Below are 10741 nucleotides of genomic sequence, written 5' to 3'. Positions count from 1 at the left end.
GTCTGGGTTAGGCCACTTCTTGGCACCATCATGACTAACGCAACCAGGAAGCCACGGCAGTCAAGAGGAGTTGCCATGCGGTTTGCTTCAAGGAAGAATGGAACAAAGAAGACCCTTTGTCAAAGGAGGGGCAGAGGCGGTGTCAAGGTAAGAAGATTCCAACTAAGCTTCCCATGTTCTCCATTGACTTTGCTGCCCAAGACCTCTACCCTGCCCATGCCTGCCACAAAAGCCCTCATTAGCCCACATCCCTTTCTCATGAAATCTCCCTTCCACCTCAGTTTTTATGTCCTTTCCTCAAAACTAATACCCTTGTCTTGTCTTCCAGGCACGAAATATGACCATGAGGGTCAGAAGACCTCTACAAGGTACCTTCAGAAAGAAAATCCGATCGTATGCTACTCAATCGACAAAGCTGAAGAAGACAAGAAAGGCAAACTGTTTCTTCTCTCGCTGTGGACGTAAGAAATCGAATCGAAGCCGGAAAAGCTACCAAACTGTGAGGCAGAGTCAAGGAAGGAGGCAGAATCCAAAGAGAAAATAAGCTCAGCCGCCGCCAAAGAAGAGACCCTGGAGAAGTACAACGTGGGCAGCCAGTAAGTGAATAGCAAATGTCAGACAGTTTAGAATTGTGGCTCCAGAGGTCTGCTTTGTTAGCAATGGCCAACCAAGAAAAGACTCTCACACTAACATAGTAAGCCGATGGCTGCAAATAAAAGAAACATCAAATGGTGAAAAGATGATACGTGTGTGTGTGTGAATTTTCTGATGGAAGGGAGGGAGAGAAGAGAAGAGGTGGGCACTGGAAACGGGAGGGATATGTGGTCCTGAGAGGTTGGGGAACAGACCCTGGGGTCCCCAGTTAGCCAGAGAGTAGAGGTGTGGAGTGGATCAGGAGTCTGCACTGATGATGGATAACTCTGCCTAACACTTGATTTCAAGGGCAAGGAGTAGTGGTGTGGTGTTCCTCCCTTTGTCTGGGGTGTGGAAAGACATGAGGGTCTAGATGCCAGACCCAGATGGGAAGGGGTTTTCACATGGGGGTGGAGAATGTGAAACTCCCCCTGAGAAAGGCAGGCAGAAATCACCTCCTGGCCACCTACCTCATAATGGGGTTTGTTGCATCACTCACCTATGCTGTCAGCTAAAGGGGCTCAGAAGGCACAAAGTGCTGATACAACTAAAACCCACAACTAGCACTCCCAGGGACTCAAATAATGTTTGGAGGGAACTAACCAAATATTGCTTAGGCCACATATTTGCTAACAAATTTCTGGGAGCATTGTATTCCCAAAGAAGGGCAGTGGTGGTGGCCCAATGCCGGTGCACGTTACAAACGGGATCACCCTGCACACAGAACTTTTTTTTTTTTTTTTTTTTTTTTTGGTATGGGGGGCGGCTCTAGGTAGGTTTTGAAAGCGTAGTTCCCTGAACAGGGGTTGTATCTGCGCCATTCTAGTGTACCATGGAGTTCTATCCATTGGACAGACATGGAAGTCTGTACAGAGAATTTCCACATAAATACTAATATAAGACTGAGTGAAAATTGGTCTTGTAATTATCACCATATCCTAGGATTTCTAAACAACTACAGTCGTAAAACATTCTTCCCCAATAAAGTCTTTTGTTAGTCCAACTTCTACAAGTTTATCATGGTTTAAAAGAAAGAGTATGAAATATTTAATTTGGTGTTAACTTTCATTTTGAAAGGTTTTAAAAATTCCAAGGAGAAGTTAAACAAATATGGAGACATATAAGGCAGAGGCTCTGACGATGAGGATCCTGTGTGTCTTCAGAAAACTTTTTAGAAGCAACCAAAACACAGAGTTTCCCCAACAGCATCCAAAGAGTTGAGTTCAAAGTATAACTCAAAGATATGTTATCTTTGATCTGGACTGCAGCTGCCTAACTCAATCTTTCTGGCACTGTAACGCCTGGGAGACCCCATTGATGATTCAAAGTCAGTCACTGAATGTGATTTAAAATCTGTAAGAGTGAAAGACCCCCTGGGTGTGCTGCCCTTTATTTTTTTTTTTTTAAGTTCTTTTATTTTCATTGATTTATTTCAATTGGAGGCTAATTACTTTACAATATGATAGTGGTTTTGCCATACATTGTCATGAGTAAGCCATGGGTGTACATGTGTTCCCCATCCTGTACCCCCTCCCACCTCCCTCCCCATCCCATCCCTCAGGATCGTCCCACCACAACAGCCCTGAGCACCCTGCCTCATGCATCCAAGCTGGACTGGAAATCTGTTTCACATACATGTTTCAATGCTCTTTGCTCAAATCGTTCCACTCTCGCCTTCTCTCACAGAGTCCAAGAGTCTGTTTTTACCTTTGTGTCTCTGTTGCTGTCTCACATATAGGGTCATTGTTACCATCTTTCTAAATTCCATTTATATGCCTTAATATACTCTATTGGTGTTTTTCTTTCTGACTTCCTTCACTCTATAATAGGCTCCAGCTTCATCCACCTCATTAGAACTGATGCAAATGCATTCTTTTTAATAGCTGAGTAATATTCCATTGTGCATATGTAGCACGGCTTGCTTATCCATTCGTCTGCCCATGGATATCTAGGTTGCTTCCATGTCCTGGCTATTATAAACAGTATTGTGATGAATATTGGGGTGCACGCATCTCTTTCAATTCTGGTTTCCTTAGTGTGTATGCCCAGCAGTGGGATTCCTGGGTCGTAGGGAAGTTCCAATTCAAATTTCTGAGGAATCTCCACACTGTTCCTCCCCAGCATTTATTCTTTGTAGACTTTTTGATAGGAGCCGTTCTGACCAACGTGAGATGGTCCCTCATCGTGGATTTGATTTGCATTTCTCTGATAGTGAGTGATGTTGAGCATCTTTCTCTGTGTTTGTTAGCCATCTGTATGTCTTCTTTGGAGAAATGTCTGTTTAGTTCTTTGGCCCGTTTCTTGAGTGGATCGTTTGTTTTTCTGGAACTGAGCTGCAGGAGCTGCTTGCATATTTTTTAGATTAGTTCATTGTTCATTGCTTCATTTGCTATTATTTTCTCCCATTCTGAAGGCTGTCTTTTCACCTTGCTTATACTTTCTTTGTTGTGCAACAGCTTTTAAGTTAACTTGTGTCCTATTCATTTATGTTTTGCTTTTATTTCCATTCCTCTGGGAGGTGGGTCATAGAGGATCCTGCTGTGATTTATGTCAGAGAGTGTTTTGCCTATGTTTTCCTCTTGGAGTTGTATAGTTTCTCATCTTACATTTAGATCTTTAATCCATTTTGATTTTATTCTTGTACATGGGGTTAGAAAGTGTTCTAGTTTCATTCTTTACAAGTAGTTCACCAGCTTTCCCAGCACCACTTGTTAAAGAGATTGTCTTTTCTCCATTGTATGTTCTTGCCTCCTTTGTCAAAGATAAGGTGTCCATAGGTGGGTGCATTTATCTCAGGGCTTTCCATTTTGTTCCATTGATCTGTATTTCTGTCTTTGTGCCGGCATACTATACTGTCTTGATGACTGTAGCTTTGTAGTATAGCCTGAAGTCAGGCACGTTGGTTCCTCCAATTCCATTCTTCCTTCACAAAATTGCTTTGGCTATCCAAGGTTTTTTGGTTTTCCATACAAATTATGAAATTGTTCTAGTTCTGTGATCTCTATAGAACTTTCAGAATGTGTCCTCAGTCATGATGGAGCAAGTGAAAGGATGAAATACTTTCCCTTCTTACTAGTCCTCAGTTCCATTTGTCACTAAAAGGTTCTTCATTTCTGAAGAGCTATCATGGCTAAAATGGAAGACAGATTTCTTGTTTGTGATATATAATGTAGACATCAATGTTTTTTTCCTGCAGACTTCAATCTATTTTTAATTATACTGATACAACTACTGATGAATAATTTCTTTTTCTATGTAGCTCAATACTAAGAATGATATGGATCCTTTCCATAATCTCATCCCCAACCTTTGAAACACTGCAGTTCTATACAGTATTGATGAAAGTCTGCTCCAACCTGAAATTACACCAATATCATCAGTATATTCCATGATTTTCTGATTGAACATTTCTCCAAAGCTCTTAATATAGGAATTTAATATGTGGTAACACTTTCCTATTTATAGAAGCTCCATACCTAAGCATTAATTTTTAAAAAAAAAAGCTTTAGATTTATAAAATGCTTACATTCAGCTCTACAAACATACCAGTACTTGACAGACGTTTGGCTGGCTGTCTTACCAAGAAACCCTGTCTATTCTGTAAATCAGTAGTCGAATTCCATGCATTTCTTTATGAAAATTATTTTTCAGAGATAGGGTCTTTTTCAAAGAGCAAAACAAGTAGAATATTTTCTATAGATGTATCCTATATATAGGATAAGGCCTATGTATACTATCTTGACTTACACAGAGATACTTATAAATGTATATATTGGCATATATATGGAAAACCAAACGTACATAGAAAAAGTAAAAACATCATATAGTTCTAGAAGAAAGCCATGCAGAAACTAATGTTCCTCAAACTTAGGCTCTCAAAAAGACATGTACTTTATGATTCCATGTACATGTGATTCTCAAAATGACAAAATTAGAGACATGGAAAAGAAATCAGTAGTCACAAGGGATTATGGAATAAGAATATAAGACTGTGGTATTAGGGAATTCCTTTAAGGTTACAGAACAGTTCTCTATCTTGAGGTGGTTATGCAAATACACATATATTTTTCATATATATATATATATATATATAAACATATACACACACATATACATCAATATTCATATAAAATATATTATAACCATAATACATAAGAGCTCTCAAACTCACTAATAAGAGAACAAGTAAACCAATTAAAATGTGGGAAAATATTTGAATAGCAATTGGTTGACATCAGATATGACATAAGTTGTACAGATGACTCATAAACACATACAATTTATTAAAACAATGAATAATTAGTACTGAATGCATATTAAGTTTGCAAATTGCATCTTGGATAAAAGGAATAAAATAATTGAGAACATAAACAACGCTCAGGAAAAGAGAGAAACTTAAACTCTCCTCAGTGACTCATAAGAATGCAAAATGATAAAGACACTTTGGGAAATGTTTTTCATTACTCATAAATATCTGCACACTGGAAAACTGTGTAATCCCATTCCTAAATAACTCCCACATAAAACATGAATTTCTGTTCACATAAAACCCTTCATGCCAATGGTTATTGTGGCTCTATTAATAATAGCCCCAAACTGGCAATAACTCAAATGTTATTCAACTGGTAAGCCAATATACAAATGGTGCATCCATCCGATGGAATACTATTCAACAAGAAAAAGGGACATGCTATTGATGATTGTAAGAACTTGAAAGTTTTTCAACTTAACAAGAACCAGATCAGAAAGACTACTGACAGTATGAGGTAATAGGCACATGGAAAAACACTGACCATCACTAATACTTAGAGAAATAGAAATCAAAATCACTAGGAGATATCACCTCACAGCTGTCAGAATGGCTATCATCAAGTCAAAAAGTCTGAAAATAACATATGGCAGCAAGGATGTGGACAAAAGGAAGCCCTTGTACATAATTGGTGGGAATGTAAATTTGTGCACTCACCTTGGAACACAACGTGGAAGTTTCTTAAAAACACTAAAAATAGAACTACCATGTGACCCAGCTATTCCACGCCTAGCTATACATCAGAAGAAAATGAACACTAATTTGAAAAGATACATGAACCCCAAAGTTTATTACAGCCTTGTTTACAATAGAAAAGATATGGAGGCAACCCGTGAGCAAGATGCACATGGTTCCTGTCCTCATAGCACTTGCCTGGAATATGAGATAAGCAAGCATTTGAACACCACAGTAATCCTCAGAAATACTGGTAGTTACATGTTTGTTGAGGTGGAAACATTCTCCCAGCATATGATATAGAAAAGGAAGGCTACAATATAGCATATAGATTGATTCAATCTGTATAAATTTAAAAAAAAAAATCACTGATGTACATATGCTCATCCAAAAATATGTGTATCATATGTATACATTTAGCATTATATAACATATAGAATATATATGTTATAAACATTTAGGTAGAACAACAAAGACAGAATATGAACAGTATACATGTCTATTGACACACTTATTGGTGTTCTCTAATTTCATTTGTATACTCCTTTTTGCAGTTTCCATACTGCTTTGCCTCGAGTATATATTTACAATTAGAAAACATTAATAATGCTCTTGCGAAGCAGGGTAACCCAGACATTAAATTAACATATGCCCAGGTGCCCCTTCAAGTTCTTCCCTCTTCCTCCAAGGCCATGTTTCTTCACAATTTCCCCATCATACCTTAGATTCCAGTTATATGCAAGGCATGTATAACCAGCTTTCTTGGGTCTCGGTGCCTTTGCAGGTTCTCCCCCACTGTCTGGGAAACACTTTCACAGCTTTCCACTTGCTGATCTATCTACTTTAGGTGGCTCAGGATTCATCTCGGGTGTCTTTACTGAAAAGTACCCCTCCCCCACCTCCTTGCCATCAGGCTATGACAAATGCCTCTCCTCTTTACCGCCACAGCCCTGTGTGGTTTGTGCACGGTGAACCAACTCATCATGTAAATGGAGAGATAAGTTTACTATTACATTCCTCCTTTTCCTGCCCTGTTCTCTCTCATCAGCAGCTCATCACTTTTTGGTCTCGTCCTCACTCACCTGGTCCCACTTGCACCAGCCTCTTGTTTTATTGAAAGGACATAGACAATGCCTTTTGGGGGCTTTTGCCCTGGCCATTTCCTTTCCCCAGTCTTTATTGCCCAAGATAGCCACAAAGTCACTCCCTCTTTTCTTTAATTAAGTCTTTGCTCAGATGTCCTGGATTCATAAGGCCTTCCGTCATTATTCTCTGGGGAGGAAAATCTCCCCATTTCTCATAACTCCTAAGGTTCTCTCTATAGTGTATAATTGACTATTTGTGGTTAGTATTAACCTTCCATCCTCACTGACTAGAATGTAAGCCCCATGAAACCAGGGTCCTGTGTATTGGCTCCCGTTGTGCACCGAGCACCCACAACAGTGCCCGAAATACCGCAGGGGGTGAATGAATACCTGTGAAGTGGGAAGTAAGCATTACACCAAAGAATTTATGTCCATTTTTGCAATTAAATAAAACAAATCCAGACTAATGTAAGAAGGAACTTGATTTGAGATGACTATGGCGATAGGGTCGTCTCACACACTACCTAAAAAATGCTGAGAATTCTCCAAGCTAGGCTTCAACCATACATGAACCAAGAATTTCCAGATGTTCAAGCTTGACTAAGAAAAGGCAGAGGAACAAGAGATCAGATGGACAGCATCCGTTGGATCATAGAAAAAGCAAGACAATTCCAGAAAAGCATCTGCTTCACTGACTAGGCTCAAGCACTGTCCTGTGTGGATCACAACAAACTCTGGGAAATCCTTAAAGAGATGGGAATACCAGACCCTCTTACCTGCCTCCTGAGAACTCGGTATGCAGGGAAAGCAGCACGAGTTAGAACCGGACATGAAACCTCAGACTGGTTCCAACATGGGAAAGGGGTATGTTAAGGCTGTATATTGTCATCCTGCTTATTTAACTTATATGCAGAGTACATCGTGAGAAATGCAAGACTGGATGAAGCACAAGCTGGAAGACTGCCGGGAGAACTATCAATAACTTCAGATATGCAGGTGACACCACCCTTAAGGCAGACACAAAGAGGAACTAAAGAGCGCTACAGCATGCAGTCCCCAGGCTATTCCGTGGGCCCTCCAGCTCACCCACCGGCCCAAGTCTGCGTGAGCTCCAGGGCCTCTGGAAGAAGGCCTGAATCTGCCTCTAATCTCAGTCTCCTCCTGATTGCCACCACACCACCCATGACTTAATCACTTCCCCAATGGTCCCTCACTGACAGTAACCTGTGGGCATTGCCCACTGCAGTGCTGCCCAATAGCTAAGCAGGACAGCCAACAGTCACTCATTTACAACTGTTTGCTTGTGGCTGGGGCCCTCTGAGGCACCAAGCAGTGGTTGGGCAACACCTGTTGCCTAGGAACAGGGTGGGTTGAAATGGTACACACCAATGGCTACCTGTCAAGGCTGTGCTCATCCTGCTCTGTTACACTGTAAAGAGAAAAAGAATCACTGTGAATTTAAGGTTTGTGAAAGTAGTTTTCAACGTGGGCTGGCCTGCACATTCTTGTTGGCTTTGAACTATTTATACTATATGCTGAACATGTGATCAAGTGGCAGTGGTTGGAGGGGCACAGAGATAAGTGCTGGTGACAGGAACGCCTGGGAATATAAGAAAAGGAATGATAGGCAAAAGTTAAATAAGTATGTGAAATAATCAGTCCTAATGTGATGGATGAAACTGGAGCCCCTTATACAGAGTGAAGTAAGCCAGAAAGATAAAGAACATTACAGCATACTCACACATATATATGGAATTTAGAAAGATGGTAACGATAACCCTATATGCAAAACAGAAAAAGAGACACAGAAATACACAACAGACTTTTGAACTCTGTGGGAGAATGTGAGGGTGGGATATTTCAAAAGAACAGCATGTATACTATCTATGGTGAAACAGATCCCCAGCCCAGGTGGGATGCATGAGACAAGTGCTCGGGCCTGGTGCACTGGGAAGACCCAGAGGAATCGGGTGGAGAGGGAGGTGGGAGGGGGGATCGGGATGGGGAATACGTGTAAATCTATGGCTGATTCATATCAATGTATGACAAAACCCACTGAAATGTTGTGAAGTAATTAGCCTCCAACTAATAAAAATAATAATAGAATATATTATATTTTGAGAGGTTTCAGGTTGTTTCTCATATAATTCATTTTTGTAGATTATTAGATATATGCATTTATCTTTTTCTCACTCTCTGCTAGTAACATTTTATTTCTTAATTTGCAGACACATATGTAAATACACAGATGTTCACTGATAATTACCCCTTGAGGTTCATTTTAATTGTGATCAAATGCACATAACATAAAACTTAATACTTTAACCATTTTAAGTATATAATTCTGCATTGTTAAGTACATTCATATTGCTGTGCACCAGACCTGCAGGAAGTTTACATCTTGCAAAATGAAACTCTGTACAAATTAAACAAATCCCCATTTCCCGCACTCCTTGACCCCTGGCAACTACCATTGTACATTTTGTTACTGTGAATTTAACTACTCTAGGTGGCTCACAAATGGAATCATGTTATTTATTCTTTTGTGATTGGGTTTCACTATTTTTTTTTAATTTTTTATTAGTTGGAGGCTAATTACTTCACAACATTTCAGTGGGTTTTGTCATACATTGATATGAATCAGCCATAGATTTACACGTATTCCCCATCCCGATCCCCCCTCCCACCTCCCTCTCCACCCGATTCCTCTGAGTCTTCCCAGTGCACCAGGCCCGAGCACTTGTCTCATGCATCCCACCTGGGCTGGGGATCTGTTTCACCATAGATAGTATACATGCTGTTCTTTTGAAATATCCCACCCTCACATTCTCCCACAGAGTTCAAAAGTCTGTTGTGTATTTCTGTGTCTCTTTTTCTGTTTTGCATATAGGGTTATCGTTACCATCTTTCTAAATTCCATATATATGTGTGAGTATGCTGTAATGTTCTTTATCTTTCTGGCTTACTTCACTCTGTATAAGGGGCTCCAGTTTCATCCATCTCATTAGGACTGGTTCAAATGAATTCTTTTTAATGGCTGAGTAATATTCCATGGTGTATATGTACCACAGCTTCCTTATCCATTCATCTGCTGATGGGCATCTAGGTCGCTTCCATGTCCTGGCTATTATAAACAGTGCTGCAATGAACATTGGGGTGCACATGTCTCTTTCAGATCTGGTTTCCTCAGTGTGTATGCCCAGAAGTGGGATTGCTCGGTCATATGGTAGTTCTATTTCCAGTTTTTTAAGAAATCTCCACACTGTTTTCCATAGCGGCTGTACTAGCTTGCATTCCCACCAACAGTGTAAGAGGGTTCCCTTTTCTCCACACCCTCTCCAGCATGTATTGCTTGTAGACTTTTCACTATTTTTTAAATAAATATTTTTAATTGGAAAGTAATTGCTTTACAATGTGTTGGTTTCTGCCTTACATCAGCATGAATCAGCAATAGGTATACGTATGTCCACTCCCTCTTGAACCTCCTGCCCCATCCCACCCCTCTAGGTTGTCACAGAGCACTGAGTTGAGCTCCCTGCATCATACAGCAAATTCCCACTGGCTATCTATTGTACATGTTAATATATATGTTTCCATGCTACTCTCTCCATTTGTCCCCCCATTGCCTTGCCCCTCTCCATGTCCACAAGTCTGCTCTCTATATCTGCGTTTCCATTGCTTTCCTGCAAATAGGTTCATCAGTACCATCTTTCTAGATTCCAGATATATATGTATACATATACACACACACACATTAATGCATGGTTTTTTATTAATATATGGTTTGTTTTTCTCTTTCTTACTTACTTCATTCAGTATAACAGGGTCTGGGTTTATCCACCTCACTAAAACTGACTCAAATTCATTCCTTTTTAAGGCTGAATAGCAACAAGGCAAATTGGTTATCTGAGAAGGCTTTACAAATAGTGGAAGAATGAAGAGAAGTGAAAAGCAAGGGAGAGAGGCAACCAATTAAGCACAGAGTTCCAAAAAAATAATAATAACTAGAAGATACAAGAAGGCCTTCAATGAACAATGC

The 10741-nt window shown here is 40.0% G+C and overlaps 1 protein-coding gene across 1 annotated transcript; it reads left to right on the top strand.

The window, feature by feature from the left end:
- Positions 1–710, top strand: LOC122689067 (spermatid nuclear transition protein 3-like). The gene is made up of 2 exons (XM_043895176.1): positions 1–147; positions 329–710. Exons 1-2 carry the CDS (start codon positions 31–33, stop codon positions 542–544), a joined length of 333 nt encoding a protein of 110 aa, XP_043751111.1. The 5' UTR covers positions 1–30; the 3' UTR covers positions 545–710.
- Positions 711–10741: the final 10031 nt, after the last annotated feature.

This window comes from Cervus elaphus, chromosome X, assembly GCF_910594005.1.
Source record: "Cervus elaphus chromosome X, mCerEla1.1, whole genome shotgun sequence".
In the NCBI taxonomy this organism is placed as follows: Eukaryota; Metazoa; Chordata; class Mammalia; order Artiodactyla; family Cervidae; genus Cervus; species Cervus elaphus.
Note: the sequence above shows the minus strand (reverse complement) of the source record. Positions and strands in the feature narration are given on the sequence as shown.

Excerpts from the sequence above, each read along its gene's own strand:
- LOC122689067 (XM_043895176.1), top strand. The coding sequence starts at position 31 with ATGACTAACGCAACCAGGAAGCCACGGCAGTCAAGAGGAGTTGCCATG. Across the intron at positions 148-328 it reads GGGGCAGAGGCGGTGTCAAG|GCACGAAATATGACCATGAG; the intron begins GTAAGAAGATTC and ends CTTGTCTTCCAG.